Below are 23504 nucleotides of genomic sequence, written 5' to 3'. Positions count from 1 at the left end.
CCTGCCTGCAGGACACTGCTGCCGAATAAACGAGATACTCCGTGTACAGCACTCAGAACAGCATCTGGCATGCGGAGCTCAATAATTGCTTGCTCTTATCACTAACAAGTGCCATTGTTGCTCACAATGTTATGGAATATCGAGCCCAACCCCAGACTATCTAGCTTCAAAAATTTTACTGCATCTTACTGAAATCACCTTTGTCCAGGCAGAAACAGTTTCAATGATTACAGACAGAAAACAGCATGTAGAAGGTGAGACCCATGATAAACTCAGCTTCCAAAATGGCCTTTTCCTCTTTCCTAGCAAGGGGGGCGTATCTAAGAGAGGTCCCCCCGTACCCTGAATTCCCTGAAGTTTTACACAGTCACTCTGCCTCGCATGTGTTTATTCCTGGTTGGTTTCACACACGCACATTTAGGTACTCTCCCCAAAACGTGTTAGCTCTGCCAGGCCAATGCACACATCCTCTTACAACACAACACATCTGTGACTTTGCAGTGCCTACCACGAGGTAGCACAGGAAGGCATTTCATAAAAGCTCGACAATTCAGTGAAGCCTTTTCTCCCAGACTAAGAGACAGCATGCAGCTTCACACATCATATGGATGCCTTTAGAATGATTTGCTTTTGTCCTGTTTGATAAGTTTGTAGAACAAGCTGAAAGTAGAATCTGGCCTGAGTATGTGTTTGTGTGTGCACACGCACGCACATGCTGGGGAGGTTGGAACATGACAGTTAGTGGAGAAACTAACGTTCATTAAGCATCTATATACCTATATTATATGTCAGGTATTTTTGCATATTATTTCACTTAAAACATACAAGATTTAATGTGGCTTTACTACCTGTACAATACCAGTGAGGGCACAGACACTCAGGGAGGTGACAGATGTGTCCACTGTCACATGCCTAAAAAGAGCAGACCCATGCTTCAAATCCATGCCTGTCTACTCCAAAATTTCACCATCCCAGAAGTAAGAACTTACATCAGTTGGGTATATAACTAACCTCAGCCAACCTGATCACTTATTTAAATGACACAGCCATCTACTGAGCCTTCCAGAGAAGGTATCCCCCCATTATATTTTTAAATAAAAATGAGTGTCAGTTAACAGTACTCCTGAGTTGCACAGGCATACAGTCGAATAAACCACTGAGCCATATGAGACACCCTATGCCCGGATGTTTGGCCAGGCAAACACATGGACCCATCATCCACCCTATCACTTCTTCTTGCTGACCCAGCAGCCCTCAAGTGACTGGCCTGCAGCCCTGTGGGAAAAGCTGGGGCTCAGAAAGGCTGACATAGCTGCTCTGGGGGCCTCTGAAGGGTGGTCCTCCGTTCCTGAGCCCTATACCCCAATACTGCGAGCCCGAGCATGAAAAGGGAAAAAGGAGCCAGGTTCAACCAGTCTACCCCCACCAACTCCCCCATCCCACTCTGGGGCAGGAAAACTGGCCTTGAAACTTACAGACTGGAAAGGGTGGGCCCAGATACAGATCTAGGCCAGACCTCAGCTTGGCTCCCAGAGGGCAGAGGGGGCTGGCTGTGTGTCATCACATCCTGGTTAACCCTGGCCCACCCTCCACCAGGACAGCTTCCTGAGGAAATCCTGAGGGCTGCAGAGAAATGAGTGGCTTGGCCCGAGGATGTAAACAGGAGCAATGTGTTTTGTTCTGTGTCCCTGTACATGAGAGCGGGCCCTCCGCTCAACAATTTTTTGCCAGCAGCACAACTAAAGAGCCAGGCTGGGCAATGGCTCTGACGACCAGGATTTACGAGTCAAGAACGTGCATGGTTTGACTCAACCGAGGACAGCTGTAAGGACTGAGGTGTTCTCCCCTAAGCTTTTAGCTTAAGACAGAATAATTAATTACAACAAAAACCAAAAAACATACAACACTCTTAAGGCGTGTTCCCTAGCCAAAGGTCAACTGCCAAAGGCCATAGCCCAGAAGTAGTCTACTCTGGTATGTACCCACTTGGCTAGAGATTAAACCCCACAGTCGGGACCATGTTCCCTGGTGTCTCCTCTGGATTTCCCAGGGTGCCTGGCACATGCAGACACTCAATAAATGTTTACTGAACAGAGAGTTTTTCTCTTTGAGGTGAGAAAGCCCCTCCCAGTTGGCTACACATCTGCACGTGAGTATACATGCCCATGAAGATCACTGCACTAAAAATTGGAAAAGAACAACAAAAGACAACAAAGAGAATGAGTAGAAAGGTTGCTGTCCTTCCCCACTCCCACCCCCTTTGCTCACAAAAACCCCATGTTTGCTCACGGAAACATCGCGTGTTTGTGCTTGTCCTTAGAATTTCTCCTTAGGGCCAGGGGAACCCCACGGCCATGGGAGGCCCAGCCCCTTCTCAAGAAGGAATGGTACCTGCCTTTCCTGTAACTAAAAATGTCAAGAACAGAGCTTTGAAATACATTTTCTCCTATGGTGTCAACAAATGCAGGCTCCCAGGAGCCTGACGGAATTTCTCTTCTACACTCCAGTGCAGAAATTCTCTCCTTTCTCCACCCTGCCCCTCTTCCTGTCTACCCGCTCACAGAGAATGCACCAAGCACGGAGAGAAAAAGGATGCTGCCGGATCCTGATGCTGGCAGGCTGGATGGCAAGCCGGCACCTGACCATCACAGACACTGCCACATCTCCAGGCTCATAACTTTTCTTAGGAAAGAGGAATATTAGTACCATAATTAAGATTCACGTACGTACTAGAGTGCAGTGGAAACCGACACGGGCCGTGAAGCCAGAATTCCCGGGTTTATGTCCTGGTTGCAGCACTGTGTGACCCTGGACACATACTTAACCTCACTCAGCCTAATCTGTAAAATGGGATAAGGACAGTACCTACATCTCATCTCACAGGACTGTGTGAAGATTAAAAGAAATAACCCACAGAGAGCGTTTAGCACGGGGCGTGTCTCACAGTGAGCTCTCAATAAACCTTAGCTAATATTGCTAAGTACCAAAATTCGAGACTTAATTGTCTAAACGAAGCCCTAGGACGCCTCCATCTGTAAAGTATTTTATTTTTAGGAACAGTAACAGAAGTATTTGAGATTTTTGAGGGATTTAATTAAGTCTGACACAATTACCCCATCATTGAGCTTTTTACAAAGCTTCGTTTAAATATTACTTGGAATCATATTTTTAAGTACCAGAAACCACGTGTGTTATTGTTTATATCAACTAGAGATACTGGCACAGGAAAAAAGCTCTTCCCTTTGTCATCAGCATTCCTCTGGCCTCTGGGATTTGCTGCCCTCATCCACGCAGTGGATTCTACCCTCAGCACAGGGTTTGATGTTCGGGCCTGGTTTTCTCAAGCAGCTGAGAAGAGTCCTGTCTGCCACGTGGCTCCGCGAGCACCGGGGACTCCAGCCGAATGGCTGCAGCTTACAATGGTGACTGGACAGCTTTTAGTCACTGCGCTTCCTGTGACAAGCAATGAGGTCAACGTGAACATGCATCTTATTTTAGAAGACAACGTGTGGTCGTGCAACACAGAAAGCAGCAGAGGGAACACAGAGTCTTTTCTAATTGATCAAATGCCCTCAGAAACTTCAAGAGAACTGAGCAGACTTGATTTGGGCCCTAAGTTAAAAAAGTCAGCTGAAGAGCATACCCACTGAAGGCCGCTCGTCTTTTTTACGTCCCCGACCACACGCCCAACATCTATTTTCACCAGCAGAGATGCAAGCAGGATGCCATCCTCTTCCCTCTCTCCTCCCATCCCACTGTGGATTGGCTGCAAATCTCATCCTTTCTCTCACACACATCCCTTGAATCCATTCGCTCCATCCCCTTAGCTCCCTTCCTACCAACCTAGCACAGAAACCTGTTGGCTGTACCGGAGATGGCTCTGAGTCCAGCACCTCTCTCTGTGCTACAAGCCACACTGCCTCCTGCAGAAGAGCTAACAGTGATGAATGTGCTTCTAGTGCCTTCCAGAGACGCCTCAGTGCGGGCAGCTGGGGAGACGGCCATGGGCAGAATGATCAAGACTGCCCAACTCTGCCCTCTGGTCCTCTTAAGCGGACTTTCTTACAGGAAGGAGAATGGTATGGTAGTCCAGTCTGCTTGGCAGTTTTAAGCTCTCGCTGTAAATTAGTTCAGCGGCATTGGGTTTACCTTGCTTCCTCACCCCCACCCTCACAACCCAAAATAGTCTACCTAGATGATCAGGCAAACACCTGAGTGTCATCCTCAATTCTTCTCTGCCCTGCTGACGACCAGCTCAAACTCAGAGGGTCTACCTCCAAACCTGTTCCACACCTGTCTACTTCTCTCCAACTCCAGGACTACAACCTGGTCCAAGCCGCTACTGCCTCATTATAACCCAGTTTCCATTACACTGTCAGTGATCTTTTAAGGATACAAGTTAATTTAAATGCTCCAATGGCTTCCAATCGTGCCTAAAACAAAACCCAAACGAACCATGGCTGGTATCACGTGGCCTGACTGTCTCTTTGACCCACTATCCAATTTCTCACACGCACTAAGCGATAACCCTTTTGGCCTTGTTTCTGTTCCTAGAATTCACCAAGTTCATCCCCATCTTGGGGCCTTTGAGGCGGATGTTCTCTCTGCTTCAAAAAAGTGCTCTTCCCCACGATATTCATTCGTCTGGCTCACTTTCAGTTCCTTCTTTGAACAAGCTGTTTAAATCTAGCCCCTCAGGAAACTGGACTACTTATTCAATCTTCCAGGAGTTGACAGTTTTGAATAGAAGAGACTGCAGAAATGCAAATTATATAACATGTGTTTATATCCTGCCTTGATTCAGAATGAATTTGAGGTGGTAATTCAAAGTGATAAGCAATGAGTATTTTTTGAAGAGGCACAAGTAAAGAAAACGTCATCCTTTACCCATCTTCCATGATCTAGTTCTAAAAGAACTCAATTCCAACATGGTCATCTCCCAAAGGATACACAGCTCTGTATGCTGCGGGATATATTTTCTCTCAGAGAATTCACAATCAAAAACGGGAATCACAGGGGGCTGGCCCCGTGGCCGAGTGGTTAAGTTCACGCACTCCGCTGCAGGCGGCCCAGTGTTTCGTTGGTTCGAATCCTGGGCGTGGACATGGCACTGCTCATCAAACCACGCTGAGGCAGCACCCCACATGCCACAACTAGAAGGACCCACAACGAAGAATATACAACTATGTACCGGGGAGCTTTCGGGAGAAAAAGGAAAAAAATCAAATCTTAAAAAAAAAGGGGGGAACCACAGACAATGATAAGGCAGTATAAGAAATCCTAGCACCCAAATTAGGATTAGGAGCTGCCCACTAATTCCAAAACCCATGCAAACTCTTTATAAAGATGATGAGAAGGGAGGATGAGAACTTCCTTGGAGAAGAGTATATGAAGTGGGAGGCCTATTTTCTTTCACTTTGAGAAATGACAAAGATCAGGCCAAATCTAAACACTGATCAAGCTTATACACAGGATCCAGACATTTCAATTAGTGCTTAGAAACCCGCCATCGCCTCACCAAGTCCAGACAAAACTTCCGAGTAAATGCAGCTCTTCTTGCTCCATCTGAAGCTTCATTCCTTCCAGGTATCCAACACTTTCTGTGCTTCCACCCTACAACTAACTTTCTGGGCACAGCCTCTCCTTTCCTAAAGGTCCCCTCCTCAACAATTATCTGTCTTCCTAGCCCCATCTCTCCTTCCACTGAAGCTCCCTCCCGTTAACCGAGTCACATCAGGAAGGAACAGCAAGATACAAAAAGTGCTTAAGGAAAGTGAGGACTCGGCATTCGAATTCCTAAGGCGAAAGGCAGTCATGGGGTGGACGGTGAGGCCGAGAAGAGCTCCAGTGTTCCCTCCCTCCTCTCATCCCAGAGCAGGAGAACCGAGAGCATCTTGCAGGGAGCACCTTGTAGGGAGCACCATGGCCCTCAAAGGTCTCAGTAAAAAATACAGAGAGAGTAAGAGTTTGATCCAACGAAGAACAAAATGGCAAACAGGCCTCCCAAAGACTATAAATGTCAACTGAATGATACAAACGGTGGGTGCGGAAGAGCACACAGAGATCAAAAAAACAGATATGCCATGTCAAGAGACGTACTATCAAGAACAGCCTAGAATTGTAATTCATACGCCAGTGAAGTCTGAGAGCGAGGAACTTGCCTGGTCAACATGGGACATAGTAAAGACCTGGAGAAAAGGATTTTGCCCATCATGGAATATCGTAATATTGATAACCTTGACTTTGTGTTTCATTTTTACTATTTTGCAATGGTTCCTGCTCTTAGAACTCCTGGGAACCGTGCTCACTCTATCCTTATGTTCCCCCAGCTCCAGGGGTCAGCAAGCCTATTGACCTTAGGCAGAGCCACAAGCCAGAATTCACTCTTACCTTGACCTTGTATGGACACCAATCTTCCTTTTGGTCTTGAGTCATTTCTTGCCCCAACTGTAGCAATGTCTGGTTTTATATTCTTCTTGAATATTGAATAATAGACTCTAAATGCACTCAGGACAGTCAACTTTTGCATTTTTAACTCCCACACTACACTAATGAGGTATCTACGCCTTTTTTACCCATTGCTGAGCCTGAATTCAAATTACTGATTCTCTGTCATTCTTTTAAGGGACTGTACTCTGGTCCACACACCGGCTCCATTAACTTTCTGTGGCCACTTGATGAATATGTCTCCAAGGACGGGGTGGCAGCCGGGGCCATCTCTAGAAACTGGGGCCCTCCTCCTTTGGGACAATGAATCATCTTCCTTCTCAATCTCAACTTTGAAACTTTCCTTTTCCTCTGCAAATCAGAAGTTTCTGAATAGGATGTCTGCTGGGCTGTGTAATAGCCCTCAGAGGGAAGTGATGAAGGTTTCGTTTGAATCATTGACCTGGAGTGGAAAGTACTCTACAATAATGTACCACAGGGAGAAGTCCTTTACTAACAGGATGGGCTACAGATGACCTGGGAAACTCTATTTTTCTAACCACCCATTTTTATCTTAAGACATTTCTCTGAAAGCATTTATTCTGAATAAATGGTGGCGATTAAAACGAATTTATTCAGGGGTCTGAACCATTTAGAATGAATATTCCATAAGATTTTAATTAAAATGTCCAGGAAAGAATCCACAGAGAATAAAATAGAACACACTATAAATTATTTCCATTTTCTCCATATCCTCTTTTACTTTCATTCCAGACTCTCAGCAATCCAGTAAGGAGTGATTTCTGACTCCCCAAATCTTGCATCATAGCCAAGACGCCTCAGAGACCAGAGGAGTAAAGTGGTACCAGGAGGCGTCGTAAGAAGAGGTTAACACTTTCATCCAGAAACCTCTATTGCCCTCCTTCCCTACCACAGTCCTTATGGAATACCATGATTCATCTCCCTCTTACTGGATTTGAAGGATTGAGGGCAGACAATGCAAAAGGTGACCCCAAGGCTTACGCATATCACCACCAACATTCCTTTGGGGCCATGTGGCACCATCCCCTAAACCCTTTGGAAAAGTCCCTGAACCCCCTCACTCAGCTTATCTGCCCCACCCTAGAAGTCAGTTCAAGAAATCTAGCACCAAGGGGACTTTGGTCTGTGTTGAGCTAAGACTTTTTTCTCCACATCCTTTGCCAACTCTGTCCTGGTTAGTGGCTCAGATTGGGGGTGGGGGAGGCACAGAAATGCTGTCCTCCTTGGAGGACTAACGCAATTCCAGCACTTCAGAACAAAGATGTACAGCATCTTGACGTCTCCATTTCCTCATCGCCCACCCCCACCCTCTCCTCACTTTCATCAAAAAAATATATGACAGTAATAATAATGGTGAGCAGAAGAGGGAAAAGCCATAGGCACTGGGCTGGGGCTGTATTTGGGTAGAAAGATGGGACCCAATGCAGTTTCTTCTCTTTCCCAAGTCCACACTATTCCTCATCTCCCGTGAACGAGTAAGAAATGCTGGACCTTCACCAAGGAAACTGACTGCTCTTCCCTCTATCTTGGCCTCTCTTGTGACTCCCTAAGCCCTTGAGAGAGGACTAGAGGACTCTGTCTTCCTCATCCCTAGGGGAACCCACCCACACCCAACAAACACAGGTGTCTGTGCTGCAATGGCCAGGTTCTTACTGCCACTCACTGTTTATCTATCTTCTCAATTTTCCTTTTCCTGCTGGTCAAGATGTTGGCCATGCAAAGTGCTAAAACTGGAAAAAGTTCTGCTCTCTACACTTTCCTCCTTTTTTCAACAGCTGCTCCCCTGTGGAAAGGAGGTAAAGTACCCACCTATATCAGTTTCCCGGGGCTGCTGGACCAAAGTACCAAAAACTGGGTGGCTTAAACAGAAATTTATTGTCTCACAGTCCTGGAGCCCAGAATTCAAAAATCAAGGCGTCAGCAGGGGCACGCTCCCTCTGAAACCCGCAGGGAATCCTTCCTTGCCTCCTCCTGGCTTGTGGTGGTTTGCCAGCAATCTTTGGCATCCTTTGGCCTATGGATGCATCACTCTAACCCTCCGTCTTCAAAGAGTTCTCCCCGAGTGTCTTCACACTGTCTTCCCTCTACTGTGTGTGTGTGTGTGTGTGTGTGTGTGTCCAGATTTCCCCATGGGATTAGGGCCCACTCTAACGACCTCATCTTAACTTGATTAAATCCACAAAGATCGTATTTCCAAACAAGGTCACATTCTGATACCAGAGGTTAAGATTTTTACATTTCTCCTTTGCGGGGACCTATTTCAACCCATAAAACCACCTCACAGGGTTAATGGGACGATAAAATGAGATAATGCATGGAAAGAGTTTAGAACAATGCCTGACACATAGTACACGATCAATAACTATCAGCGGCTAACATTCACGTTACTCTTATGATTATCACTAGGTCATCCAGCCTTTCTGCCCCACAGCATCTTTGCTAAAAAGACTTTATAAACAAGTCTTTATGGCAGTCACATTTCAAAGAAGAATATTCCAACTATCAGATAAAAATATAACCTCCAAACTCCTTGGGAAAAGAAATAATTCCAAAGGTTGACAGGGTAGTAAATTGTAGAATGTTCTTTGTTCTCTCCACTGAGCTCTGAAGCATCAAGGAAACACGGAATGTACAGCTGTAGGTATCAGTAAAGGAAGTCTTCCAAAGAATTTGCTGACAACTGAATTTCTAAGTTCCTTTGGTTTGCAGAAAAAAAGTTGATTCTACCCTGTACTCTCTCCCTACATTGCCACAAAGAATACATGCTTATATTTCTCAAAATAAAAGTCCATAAAGGACAATAGATAGACATAGCATTAGAAAACCAGAAGCCACAGAAGCAATTAAGTGACTGCTAATTGTCTAAGGAGTAGTGACTTAAATTAAAGAAAAAAAAGTGATCACTCAGTGTAAATTGTTTTAAAAATTGCTTTTTCTCCCCAAATCCCCCCCCAGTACATAGTTGCATATTTTAGTTGTGGGTCCTTCAGTTGTGGCATGTGGGACACCGCCTCAACATGGCCTAATGAGCGGTGCCATGTCCACGCCCAGGATCAGAACCGGTGAAACTCTGGGCCACCAAAGCAGAGCACGCGAACTGAACCACTAGGCCACGGGACCGGCCCGATCACTCTTAGTGTTAAAAGATATTTCAGAGTCTGGCTGGATCCCTCCTTGTACAACAGTCACTGTAAATCACAACACCAGCATGCTCTTCTCTGCACTAATAAGGCTTGTTTTCAAAATTCGGACCTTCATGGAACAGAAGGTGGCGCGTCACCATCCCCACCCCCCATTCATTTTGCAAAGTCACTTTTCTACCAAATCAACAACCTCATCAATCCTCACTGCCAACTTTGTTGCGTAATTCAGCACTTACTTCTCTTGACCTAACTAGCAAAGTCAAGATCCAAACCAATCTTGCTTTGGCATGTTCACTTGGTTTTTGGCTGATCTTCTGGAACTATCTGTTAACCTAGTGCCCGTGAGCAACTCTTGCCCTGAATTTTCTTCTATATGTAAGAACTTGAAGCAGAACACCCTCAAACTTGTCTGCAAGTAAGTCCACAGGTATACAAACAATAGGTTTATCAAAAAAATCTTGCTTTTTTAAAAAAAAGTTGAACCCAATATTATAAAACCAAACTGCTTTGCAGCTTGAAAAACTTTTTGGCTGACAACAGAATTTGCCTTTCCCAGTGTTGTGGAAGGGGACCTTTTCCACAATTAGAAGAACAAACCGGAAATCATGAGAACTAAAGTCATGCTGTTCTAGAATTCGCGGCAAGCAAAGGCAATGAGACACCAGACATTTCTGCTTCTCTCTGCCTCTTTGGAAGAGGTGAGCCTGCCAAGTCTTGAATGGACACCACATTGTCCCCACACTATGACATCCAAGACCCCAGGGACCAGGCAGCCCGGGTGGAAAATGGGAAATCCCAGACTGCAAGTCACTTTCTGGCTTTACTCCCAAATTCTGCTCAAACAGTAGCAGAGCCCACATCCATCTGGGTCTGGTCTACTTCGGACCAAACATTTGCAAGGCTACAACTTCAGCGTTTCACCTCTGTTTCACAGATGAACATGGAAGCCTAAAATTTGCAGGAGCCAAAACCAACCAGCAATTGTTGAATTATGACTATTAAAATGTGGGCAATGAAATCTCAGTGTGTTTGAAAAGAAAAACAGGAACCCTAGCTCACTCATCTGGCTAAAGAATACCGGCTGACAATAAGACTGGGTTTCTGGTAGCTACAAAAGCATTAAACCAGTCAATCTATGTAAAGACACACACTGAAGTACAAGGAATTATACCAATTTAAATATCATCATCTAATCTCTACGGCAGTACATCTTAGGAGTACAGGATGTGACATGCTAAAAATCTCTTGATGCTTAAGGCGTGTATTAGTTCTATTTGTCTCCCCTCCCAGTTTCTTTGGAAGCTCTTTCACCATGGCAGGTATCCTGCCTCCTAAAGACACAGGCTCTGGAATGCGCAGCCCTTCAGTAATGTGACAGGCTAGAGGTCTTTGACACAGAACGTGGGGGCTTCTATCCGACATTCTGTTCTGTTGAAACAGCACATAGTTCTTTGCTAATGCTAAAGTTGCATCACACTGATTTTGCTGTATCTTTCATGTATCATTTATGAATCATTTCACACCTATTTACTTTAATGCTCATCACGCAGCCTCAATTTCGTAATGTCTTAATCAAGGCAAATCACTACCAGGAACGAGTGTTATGAGGGGCTTTCATTCAGTTCCCACCTGGACACCACATGTTACGTAAGCAGGAGCAACACGCCGCAGAAGGCAGTCACAACCTTGCCCCAGCAGACTATGTGCTAATGCTATACTTTCGCGGAAAATCTTCAATAAAACTGTAATTAATGACAAAATGCTTTAAAAAAGAAATGTTTTATCTTTCCAGCATAAAATGTTTGTGGTCTTTATGGACTTTCCCAAAGATTTCTTCAGGTTTTCTTTGGATGCATAAGAAAGTTACCCAAAAATAAAAATGTACATAAGCGGCAAATTTATTGATTACCAGCTTACAATTCTTCCTCAATCCACAATGGATCCCACTTTCTACCATATTCACACTGAAATGTGTTTGCAGGTGGCTTTGGGATCTGTGGACACTAACATGTAATCCTCTTATAAATACCTGATTGGAGACTGGAGACTCCTAATTAAGATGCAAAGATCCAGAATGAGTGATTGACAACCCAGACAGCAACAGCAGTTAATTCAATAAAAGCCTGGGAAAATATTTTACAAAAAAGTTCAAGACAAAGAAGATAGATTTAGTACACTCACATGAGTCAGCACTCAAAAAATAAAATCATTAGTTAAGTGGATGCCTTCAATATTTTACATGTTTCTAATAAGTCAACTATTAAACAGATCTCATTATTGTGCTACTTAGTCACAAGAGAACTGAAAATAGTAATCTGGACACCATTGAAACAGAAAATCTGTTTTCATTACCAATATCTTCTTGCTTCCAGAAAACTCCACCTATTCACAAGTTTTATACCTTTTCTCGAGTATAGAAAATATTTTTAACACCATTTCCTAACATGCAACCTCAAGTTTAATGCTTTGAAGCAATTTATGCATTTATTCTTAATTCTTAAACTGTGTATTTTAAAAAGGGCATTTGACATAAATTAAGTCAATAGTTAATATCAATCCTAAATCAAACGTGAAATCAGACCATCCCCTCATTTAAAGACAAAAGTGAAGGGAAGTTAATTCACATTCTGACTAAAGGACACTCAACTATTAATAGTTGATAGTAACAAATTTACGATCTGTTGACCATATGCCATTCAATTAATCTCACAAGACCCAACGATGTGCGTGGCTCATTTTACAGATGAGGAAACCAAGGCACAGGAAATCACCCAAGTCACATGTCCACTAAATGTTGAAGCGAGGATTTGAATCCAGTCTACTTTCTTTGCACTTATCTGCTCTACAAGACGACCTTTCACTTTTCTAAGAGATGTTTAAATTTTTTTTGTTTCTAAATGTTCTAATTTTGTTACTCTTTTCCTGTTTAAAACTCGAGAAAATTTTTATCGATATTACTTTTTTATTAAGACCATTTTTTAGAGCACTTTAAGATTCACATCAAAATTGAGAGGAAAGTACCTAGAGATTCCCATATATCCCTGCCCCCACGCATGCATAGCCTCCCCCATTCTCAATATCGCCCACTGTGACCTTGTGATTTTTAATAAGAAATATACACTGGGTCTTCCTCCCATTCCTGGCACTGGGCTCCTAAAAATCTGAACATCTTGAGTGATAGGACTGTCTTTTGTCATTCATTAGGAGTCCCTTTTGAGCACACCAGAGTTTATGCTAATAATTGACCTGGGGGAGGGGCCTAGATAGCCTCGGGATGGGGCTGGTCACCAGAAAGACCCAGTGATTAGAGGGTGGGGACTTTCTGTCACAACAAACCCCCACCCCCACCTCCGGGGAGGGGAGAGGGGCTGGAGATTGAGCTGGAGCGCCAATGGCCAGTGATTTAATCAGTCATACCTATGTAATGAAGCCTCCGTAAAAACCCAAGAGGACAGATCTGGAGGGCTTCCGGGTTGGTGAACACGTGGAGATTCAGGAAGCTGGTGCCCCAAAGAGCATGGAAGCTCCTCGCCCCTTCCCACATACCTTGCCCTCTGCATTTCTTCCATCTGACTGTTCCTGAGTTATATCCATTTATAATAAACAGGTAATCTAGTACGTCAACTGGTTAATCTAGTAAGCAAACTGGTTCTTCTGAGTTCTCTGAGCCCCTCTAGCAAATTAATCGAACCCAAAGAGGGGGTCATGGGAAACCTCTGATTTATAGCCAGTCGGGCAGAAGCACGGGACTTGCGATTGGCATCTGAAGCAGGGGCAGTCTTGGGACTAAGCCCTTAACCTGTGGGATCTGACAGTATCTCCAGGTAAACAGCGTCAGAATTGAGTTAAACTTGTGGGCCGCTGAGAACTGAAGGATTGCTCGGCGGTGTTAGAAAAAACACAAATATCCCCAGAGTGGTACATTTGCTGCAACTGATGAACCTACATTGGCACATCCTAAGAACCCAAAGTCCACAGTTTGCATTACGGTTCACTCTCTACGGATTTGGGCAAATTTATGGCGACATGCATCCACCATTATAAAAGTCCTCCATGTTGCCCTTAGTCATCTCCCCCGACCCCTGGCAACCACTGATCTTTTCAGTGTCTCCATAGTTTTGCCTTCTTCAGAATGTCACATAGTCAGAATCAGAAGCCTTTTCAGATTGGCTTCTGTCACTTAGTAATGTGCATTTAAGCTTCCTCCATGTCTTTTCACTTGATAGCTCAATTCTTTTTATCACTGAGTAATGTACTCCACTGTCTGGATGTACCACAGTTTATTTATCTGTCCACCTACTGAAAGACATCTTGTGGCTTCCAAGTTTTGGCAATTATAACTAAAGCTGCTATAAACATCCACGTGCAGGTTTTTGTGCGGACATAAATTTTCAACTCCTTTGAGTAAATACCAAGGAGCGTGATTGCTGATTGTTTGGTTTTCTAAGACATAGCCAAGATGTCTTCCCAGGTGGCTGTGCCATTTTGCACTCCCACCAGCAATGAAAGAGTTCCTTGGCGCTGCACATTTTCTTCAGCATTTGGTGTTACCAGTGTTCCAGATTCTGAACATTGTTACAGGTGTGTAGGGGTAGCTTATAGTTGTTTTTATCAAAAAAAAAATTCTTGGTTGATAGCAAGTGTTAGCCAAAAGTATTAAAAATCAACTAGGATTTTTTTATTCTGCTCAATGGCGTTTTTAGTTAAAATTACAATTGTAAGCATTCCTTTGTCCTTCACTTTTAATTCCACTATTATCTGCACGCCAGGAAAGAGAATGAAGCCACAGTGAGGTACAGAGGGATGGGCAGACACGCTGGACCTTCCTCACTCGCTGCCAGCTGTAAAAGCAGCTATCAGTGGATGAAGCCCCAAACCAACCATGAATCAAATCCGCACCGCAGACGCCACGGAGAGCTGCAACGGATCTCCATGGACACAAGAAACAATAGTCTGAAGAGCGTTCATTAACAACACAAACGTATCCATGTTTTCACCAATCATCTTAAAAAGGTGAAAGACAATAGCAGATCCCTTCAGAAAGGAAGGAATGCCGATTACAGAGAGGAAAAACCATCCCATTATCAAGCTTTGGTCTTCTGAGTCTCAGAGATACCACAATGCCTGGGTACCCAGTCTCCATGCTGGAGCTGTCTCTATTACGGGACTTGACACGCAAGAAAAAATAGGAGAGGTTATCTCTACAAAGCGTCCGGTCTCATAAAGAATTAACGCTATCTGGTGAAACATCATGGAACAAAGGTGGGACACTAGACAGCTGGCTGGGAGCAAAGCTAATGAGGAACAGACCCACCATTTTCAGGTCTCATTACCAAAAGTAAATTAATAAATAAATGGGCCTACCATCTGAAAAATGACAAACCCAAGTGGTCACAATACACATTTTTTCCTCAAAATTAATCTGAAGGTTTGGTTAATTCTAGTCTTAGTCTTAGGCTATACTCACTGGTATTAAACGGCATAGTTAATTCTTACACCCTTGGCCTCCTCATCCATTTAAATTCACTATTTTGAGATCAATATCATTTCTACTGAAAATAGTAAGAATGTGTGCAAACCATAGGTAAGCACATCATACATCATAGTGGGATAATGATGGTTAAGGAGAAAGCAGAAAGCACTCTAAAAATAAAATATTCGATAAACTACTATGACAAACAGAAATGGCAACCAATAGGATACATTGGAGTACATAAGGGAGCCATTTGGTATAAACCTAATTCGGCCTGACTTAATTTTTTCCAAAAGGGCCTGACATGGCCATTGAGCACGCATTGTATATCTGCTTTAAACATTCACTACGGCAAGAACAAATGCCCTTAAGATAAAGGTGCAACCTCCCCCGACATGGGCATTTCCTTAAGGACAAGCACGTTTCCTTAGACTAGGAACTGATTGCTGTGCTCACCTGTGACCATCCAGCTAGAGACAAGAGACCTGCCACCCTGCTGTGTCCATCAAGAGACCAGACCCACCTGCTGTGTCCATCAATCGCTGTGCCAACACAGCAGTCTTGTGACTATCGTAAAATGGACATTTCAATCATACGTGAAACATCCTCTTTGGGGGTGTATAACCACTCTGTGCACCCCATTTCTTTGGTGCCCTTTCTTCCTTCCGGAAGAAAGGCCCCGGGCCATGGTCCTCACATTTTAGCTCAGAATAAACTCACCCAAATTTTCATTCATAGATTGGTTATGGATTATTTTCATCAACAACTAGTTACAGATTTTCCTCATGTCATTTGTAAACTTGAGCAAAAGATGTGCTTATGAATCAATCTGCTGGACTGAATATTTCCCTCTGCCTCGCTGCCCCCTAGAATTAGCTTTTAAAAGATGGAATTAAAGATCATTTAGCTTCCACATTGTGTGCATATCATTAAAACAATAATTTCCCTCTTTAAGGAACCACACCATTCACTCTAGTACAGAGATCGGTAAGTAGCTATGTGTACATACATCTGTGTCTAGATAGATATTTTTTCTTTAGCATGAAAAAAAAGTCACAAAGACTACAACACTTCTAAAAATCTCTTGCATTAGCCCAGTGTACCCTTGAGCTTAAAAGAGTTACCCAAAAGAAAGTCACCATGGAGCAATCCTTGATTACTTACAGAAATTCAGTAAAATATTGCGACTAACGGAAGCCAGATAGATAACTGATCCGTTTCAGAAACATTTAGTCTGAGCTCTCATCTTCTCTTACCTGGATCACTAAAGTCATCTTCCAAATTTATCACCAACTCCTCACCCACAAAAGTTATTTTTCTAAAACCCAGGAGTGATGATGTCACATGCCAGTTTAAAATTCTGCAGTGGCTTCTCACTGGGGCCTCCAGAATGACCCCAGCTACCTCAGCAGTCCCAGGCTGCTGCCCAGCTCACCATTCTGTCCTCTCCCATCTTAGCTCCGCTTGACTCTGCCCAGAAGGCCCTTCCTCTATCTTTCTCCTTAACCCTCGCTAAAGAATGCCTCTCTGGGAAAAACCTTCTGACTGCCAGGGTCCTCATCGAACAGCATTCCTGGGAACTGCCTCCCAGGCTCCCTGAGCACCCTGCTCCAGCCGCCTTCCGGGACTCTGCCCACCGCACCGTGGAACTGGGCATTTCGAAGACGGATGGTGGGGCTGCTACTGTTCCTCCTGAAAAACCAGGCCTTTCTGGAAGCCAGGGGCATGTGTCACTAACACTCAGGCTCAATAGCTTAAACCAGAAGATTCACAACCAATAAATGTCTCAATAGATACATGAAAGAATGAACTATAAAACTGCAACCCGGAGGTAATTTCAGGGGAATGACACATGGTCCAGATCCCAGCGCCTCCATTTCGTCTCTGTGTGATTTAGGATACGCTTGTTTACCTCTCCACTGTAAAATGGTAACAAAAATACTGACTGGTCACAACGAGATGACCAAGTAAGGTAAGTAAGGATGGGAAGTGCCCAGCACAGCACGAGAACTCAGTCCTTGTGGACGCAGCCTCCTGCCCCTCCCCATGGAGCTGTGCTCTGGCCTCAGAATTTGGAGTAAACGCTGAAAAACAAGGATGTCAGTAAAACGCCAGGTGGAAGAGGGAAGGCGTACAGGTGGACAATGGAAAATGAAGGCTGAAAGGAGGACGAGGAGGAGCATTAAAGTCCTTCACCTTAGCACAGGGGTCTCTTCTTTTTTTTTTTTTTTTTTGAGGAAGATTAGCCCTGAGCTAACTACTGCCAGTCCTCCTCTTTTTGCTGAGGAAGCCTGGCCCTGAGCTAACATCTGTGCCCATCTTCCTCTACTTTACATGTGGGACGCCTACCACAGCATGGCATGCCAAGCGGAGCCACGTCCACACCCCGGATCCAAACTAGGGAACCCTGGGCCGCGGAGAATCAGAACGTGCGAACTTAACCTCTGGGCCACCAGGCCGGCCCTGGGGTTGGGGTGGGGGGGTCTCTTCTGACAGCAAAAGATTTAGCGACCCCAGGCAGAATTAGGAAAGACTTAACTTCATCTCTGGCAAAGAATTAAAAATCCGGAGGCCAGAACGCTGGTCCCTACTCTGCTACCTTGAGCCCCTCCGTTCCTCCTCCCTAAAGGAGCTGATGGCTTCCAGGCTCTTCAGTCCCTCCCGGCTACATCATCCTGCAGCTTCTCCTCACAGAAAAGCCATAAGGCTCTCAGTCGGCTAACAGGAACTTGAAAATTAAGATGAAGTCAGAATATTTGAAACTGGGGCTGTCTCAAATTCCAAGAGCTAAAATTAATTCAGTTATTAGTTGATGGGCTGAAGTCAGTCCCCACCCAAGGAATGTGTCAATTACCGCTTTCAAAGGAGTGTTTGCATTTTAAAGGCCCCTGGGGATCTCACTAGGTTTCCCCTCCTCTACACTTTGCCTAAAACTGCAAAGCAAAGGAGGATCTTTTGTTTTAAAAAAAAAAAAAAAGACTTCAGTAAATAGCAAGACAGGATAGACAACAGTTTTGTGGATTGAAACCTACCACAAACTTTTCGGCAGCTTGCAAAGGAATCAGAGTGGAGGAAGGTCGCGAGTCTCTCTATACAATGGGTATGAGTCTCTCTATACAATGGGTATTTTCTAAGCATTGCTAGGAAATGGGTGTAAACTGTAGGAACAGAGCTGGGACCAGAGGAAATTTAAGGTTTGGGGGAGGTGCGCCTTGCAGGATCCTGCGAACAATAGGCACTTACTCCCTCCCCCTCGCTTCCCAGTGAACAAACAGCTTTAAAAGTCTGGCTGTGCTTTAAGGCGGCCTCAAGTTCTACAGGAAAAACTCTAAGAACCATCACAATTTACCAAATGGATAATCAGTGCTGAAAAAATGACGATCTACCCTATCTAACCCTATCTAACCACGTTAGCAATTCCTACTCTTAAAAACAACTACCCTCCCCCAACAACAATAAAAAAGAACCATTTTGTCTGCAGTCATGGAGTGAAGATAAAAGAGTCAACTCCAGAGGATTGTAACACGGTTTTCACTTCTCAGAAGTCTAAGCATGTCATCGTGAAAGGTGACATGCTTTGAACCCCCAGGCAGACCACATGTTGCAGAGTGAGAGACCAGCACAGCACATTTCCCAAGAAGCCTGCGGTTTAATGGCTCAGGGTTTACAAACATTTCGCAATTTGCCATTACTGCTTCCAGTGGAAGTGCCAGGATTTTCGTTTGCATACGAAACTGCCGAAGCGGCAGCTTCAGCATGAGCGGAATTTATTAATGTCTTCATAAATGCACCCCATTATAGCCAGTACCTGAGTCTACAGAACTGCACTTTAATGTGGCTGCTACATTTAAGCAATACATACTTTTTTCCTTTTTCATTCAATAAAACCTTGTTCTCAGCACCCAGTAAGTCCAGGAATTGGAGATTAAAAAAACGAGTGGAAGGGCTGACCCTTCCTCCAGGCAGTCACAATCCAGTGTTTTTATAAGCTCATTTTCTCTTAATTCTATATCTGTTTACACATTCCCTTATTAGCATTTATCCATCATGGCACGGCTCAAACATTTTCATGCCATAAAGTATACTATTATTTCTTCTCCAAATAAGCATTTTGTTAACAATTATCTAAATGCAACTAGTCGGTGCTGAATGGCACAGGACTGAATTAATTTAAATGCAAAATGTGTCCTGATGAACTCAAACAGCCCTCCTGTATTTACTGAGATCTATGCCTCTGAGGCGACATCCTTGCCTGGATTAGAACCGGCAAAAACCTGAGGGCCGGCTGCCCAGTGCCACTCACTGTTCCTCACTGTCAGAAAAGGGGGACTGTGCTCATTCATCTACAAAAGCTTGACCCCAATAGGCTTTGAGGTTTAATTTTCACGCTTACAAGAATCTAAAAAATCAAGTAGCAACAGGGCCTGAAATCTGTTCCGTATGATTTTTAGATGTATAATTCCCCTCTCCTCTACTCTTTTCTTCAAGTTCAGTGTTGAAAAAGAATCCTCCAGAGAGCAGTTTCCTAAAATCCTGGACGTAATTACCTTTCTCCTAAGTTGATCTTGGAGAGTGAACTATGGAGTATCCTGGCATCAGGCTCCCTGCTGGTGGGGCTCAGAGAGCTGGGGGGCCTTCTGACCTTGGCACCAGCAATGTCTAGGAGTCACTGGTAAGTCACTTCACCTGTCTAGGCTGATAGATGACGGCAAAATCCCCTATTTTAAATATAAAATGAAGGAAATGATGTCTTTTATCTCAGTAAGAACAGAGAAAGTCAACTGTATTTTGCGTCTTGATAGAGTCCCCCAAAGATACAGTTTCTTATAAACACCTGGATGACAGCGTTCCAAAAGCAGAATAAAGATCTTTCCTTTTAACCCGGTGACGTCCTACAGGCATGTAAAAGGAGAGGGGTAACCCATGTCTTCTTCAGCTGAATTTTACTAAGGAACAGTCCTGTTGCCCACGTTCACCCCAAAGAAAAGAAGGCTGTATGGAAGACAGGAAAATATGGGAGAACCTAACCAGTTTGGGACCATCTTTACGTTCTTTCCAGCCTCACAATGAACTGTTAGCTCTGTAAGAAGGACCTATTTTCTTTTCTCCTGCATCTGCGCTTTGAATAACAGGTTTGAGCCTTTCAAGCCCCACCCCATCTTTTAACCCAGCCAGAGAACACGCGGCCCTGCTACAACTGAGCCAACAGCACGGAATCCGTCAGGGAAGGCAAGCAAATCTTCGGGAAGTGCGACCTGCCAACTGCCCCCCAAAAACACCAACCCGAGCCTATACTTCCATTTAAGTGAAGCCTCCAACTCTCCCCTCCCCAGCCCACGCCCTAGTCAGGGAGGCAATGTGATGTTATCCAACCAACTTTCTCAGTGGCTGAAAATTTACAGAAGGATCAAAGCAAGCAATAACAAGATAAGCGTCCTGCTGGAGGAACTTGGGGTGAAAACAACCTACAAGAACAACTTTTAAGAAGTTCATTGGGTTTTCTGGTATTTCACTGAAGGCCTATATTCATCAGTAATGTTCAGAAATGCAAAATCTGAAGGCTTTAAATTTTTTAAAACTACACATTTTTGAAATATCCAAGGGTGAGAAGAGCAGAGAGAAATCTCTGACCAACCTTCCCTGGTTCTCTGCACAGGAACAATCATAAACACCAAGGGAGGCCTGCAAACAGAGTAACTGGGGCTGAAGGGTGCCTGGAAAGGTGAGACACAAAACTATTTGCAGGGAAAAAATAGAGCTATTTATTGAGCACCTATTATATGTCAGAATGCTGAGCACATCATATACATCAACTTAGCTAAATCTCACAAAACCGAAGAAGCCAGTCTTCTTGCCTCACTTTTCAGGTGATGAAACTGGAGATCAGCAGGGTTGAAGACCTCGGCCAAGGTCACATAGTCAGTCAATGGGCGAGCTCGGATTTGACCCAGGCTAACTCACTCCAAAGTCCAAGAGTTAAGTACTGTGTTAAAAATGGTACACCATTCATCATTCCCAGAGAAGAGCTTCTTTCTAAAAACTACACCTCCTTCCATCAGAAAAATAAAAGATCTCAAAGTAAATCTTTTCCGATGATCGACACACTGTCAATTCCAAATCTTTAAACTAAAATTGGCTTTTTATGTGTGGATTCAGATGTCTGACTGGAATAACCCCCATCCATCCGATTCCAGTCTACCTGCCTTCTTAAAGCTCCACCAAAGCAAATCTACCAATTCCTCAGGGCACTGAGCCCGGAGCAAGTCAAAGCTTCATCCTCCTCCCAGAACTATTTTTCAGAAATTATGCCAAACCCATGGGCGGTTTTAGCTACTGACCATTTCAAAATACATGACAATACAGATTTAGCAAAATAAGTCCTATTGTTTTTAGTCCCAAACAGATAACAACAAACATCCTGTAATCCTACAAGTTGAAAAACTGCAAAGAAACAGTCATCTCCTCGGTGATTCTGAGTAAGGAGATGGTGGTCTTCCTCTCGTGGTCAGGCAACAAATAGTGAAGAGATAAACACCAGTAACATCAGCCTTGTCCCAGATCCAACTGTGAAAGCACACCAGCCAGATACTATTTATTTACATCTCCTCTCTGCAGGACTCTTCTAGTCTTTTCCACACCAACTTCTCAGCAGGTGTCCCAGATTAAACTGTTGAATGTCACACTCGATTGTTGAAAAAATATCTTTGATGTGATCTGTGGCTGGTTATTTTTTCATTAGGGTTTGAAATCCTATACCGTGTGTATTTAACCCTCTAAGAGATGGACGACTCCAAGGAGTGGGCTTGCCAAGTCGGCGAGCGCAAAGGGAGCACCGGGTCGCAGATGGGCTGCCCTACTCCGGGGGCCCGCGACCCGCCCCCCCGCCCCAGGTAACTCACCAGGATGCCCATCACTTCGGTCCAGAGCCGGGAGAACGCCTCGGACATGCCCGCGCCCGCCTCGGGCTCCTCCGGCGCGGGTTCGGGCTCGGGCTCGGGCTCCGGCCCCGAGGAGGCTGCTCCCGCGTCCTCCATGGCCGCGTCCCGCGCGCCCGCCGTGCGTCCGGGTCCCCGGGGCGCACTCGCCCCGCAGCAGCGCGCGCGCCCGACCCCGGGCGCCGGGTCCCCGCCCTCCGCGTCACCGAGCCGCACCCCCGCGCCGCATCCCCCGGCGGCCCCGGCGACCCCGCGGGGGCCCTCGCAGGCGCCCACCCCTCGGCTCTAGGTGGCGGCCGGCCGCGCAACTGACAACTCCAGCAACTTTCCCACCCCGGGCACACGGCCGCGGGGGAGCGGGAGGCGAAGTTCGCACCACCGAGTTTTACGGCGGGGAATTCGGGCAGCCCGGGAGCAGTCAAAGCGGCTGCAAAGGCGTTTCTTCCTGTGACGGGGACCAACTAACTAAGGCACGCGACTCACTTCTTCTAGCAAGTCTGGGCAGGGCCCCGCGGGGGTGAGCGCGGTGCCTCCGGAACTGGCGAGGAGCTCCCGGGACCCCTCTCTTGAAAATGAGCTCTCCCAGCTCCACATGACTCTCTCCCCTCGATGCGAAAGAAAGCGTTTAGCAACAAAAGGTGCTCTGATGTCAGGCTCTTTCAGACGGGAGAACAAATCGCCTGTTGAAAGAGCAGCCGCGCGGCCGTCTTCCGCCTGCGCAGCTTTCCCATCGCGCTCTTCCCCGAAACAGTTTGGGCCACAGAAACGCGAGAAAGTTAATGTTGAAGCTCCTCTTGCCGAAAGAGTTCGCAAGGGATGTCATTCCCATCCACACCTCGCCCTGAAGTCAAGGGATCTAAGGAATGACAACAGCTCTGCCTCTGTCAGCCAAGACTTGGAGAAGCCACTGTGAAGGCCGGGGCACGAGCCGTCGTTTGTCTCGTTGGTATTAGGAGTGGGGACATTTTGGTTCTTGGGCGCCCACGATGCCAGGCATCGCTAAGGGTGTCAGCTTATGAGAGCAAATGAGCTTTGGGTTTTAATGGTTCCTTTACAGTAAGGACGGAGGGAAGGGCCATTTTCAAAACCAAATGTTATGCTTGTAGCCGTTTAGCCAACACACACTTGGGGCCCTGTGTGTTTTTCCAAGAACAAGGTCCATGACGGATTTATTTTAGGAGGGAAATAGTTCTCCAGAGGTAGTCCTCCTTTTGTGATTCTTTCTTTACAAACCACTTAGAGGATTTCCCCTGGGAGATGGCAATACATGTCCCATTTGATTTGGTGATTGATCACGTTGTGAAACAGTTCAGAAACCACAAGGAACTGGCCCCTATGTTAAAGGGCTGAGTCCTACAAAAAGCAGGTGAGGTGCCCCAGGGAGAGAGTGCTTGCTTGTTTGGGAGGCTTCTCCTGTCGTTGCTTTTTTCTTCTAAGCCCACATAAAAGGCAGAGATAGGAGCACATCCTTGAAATGCCCTTACC

The 23504-nt window shown here is 45.2% G+C and overlaps 1 protein-coding gene across 7 annotated transcripts in view; it reads right to left on the bottom strand.

Annotated features, from left to right (window-relative positions):
• Positions 1-23504, bottom strand: part of SASH1 (SAM and SH3 domain containing 1) — a 300314-nt gene that overhangs the window by 154273 nt on the left and 122537 nt on the right. The window contains exon 1 of one of the 7 annotated variants that reach the window (XM_070506931.1): positions 22503-22762. The exons of 4 other annotated variants lie outside the window; for them this stretch is intronic. In XM_070506931.1, coding sequence (XP_070363032.1) covers positions 22503-22613 — 111 coding nt within the window. In that variant the 5' untranslated portion in view covers positions 22614-22762. Of the gene's footprint in view, positions 1-21983; positions 22303-22502; positions 22763-23504 lie in introns of those variants that run through there. 2 more of the 7 variants (XM_014850638.3, XM_070506953.1) reach the window with 2 other exon arrangements.

This window comes from Equus asinus, chromosome 1, assembly GCF_041296235.1.
Source record: "Equus asinus isolate D_3611 breed Donkey chromosome 1, EquAss-T2T_v2, whole genome shotgun sequence".
In the NCBI taxonomy this organism is placed as follows: Eukaryota; Metazoa; Chordata; class Mammalia; order Perissodactyla; family Equidae; genus Equus; species Equus asinus.
Note: the sequence above shows the minus strand (reverse complement) of the source record. Positions and strands in the feature narration are given on the sequence as shown.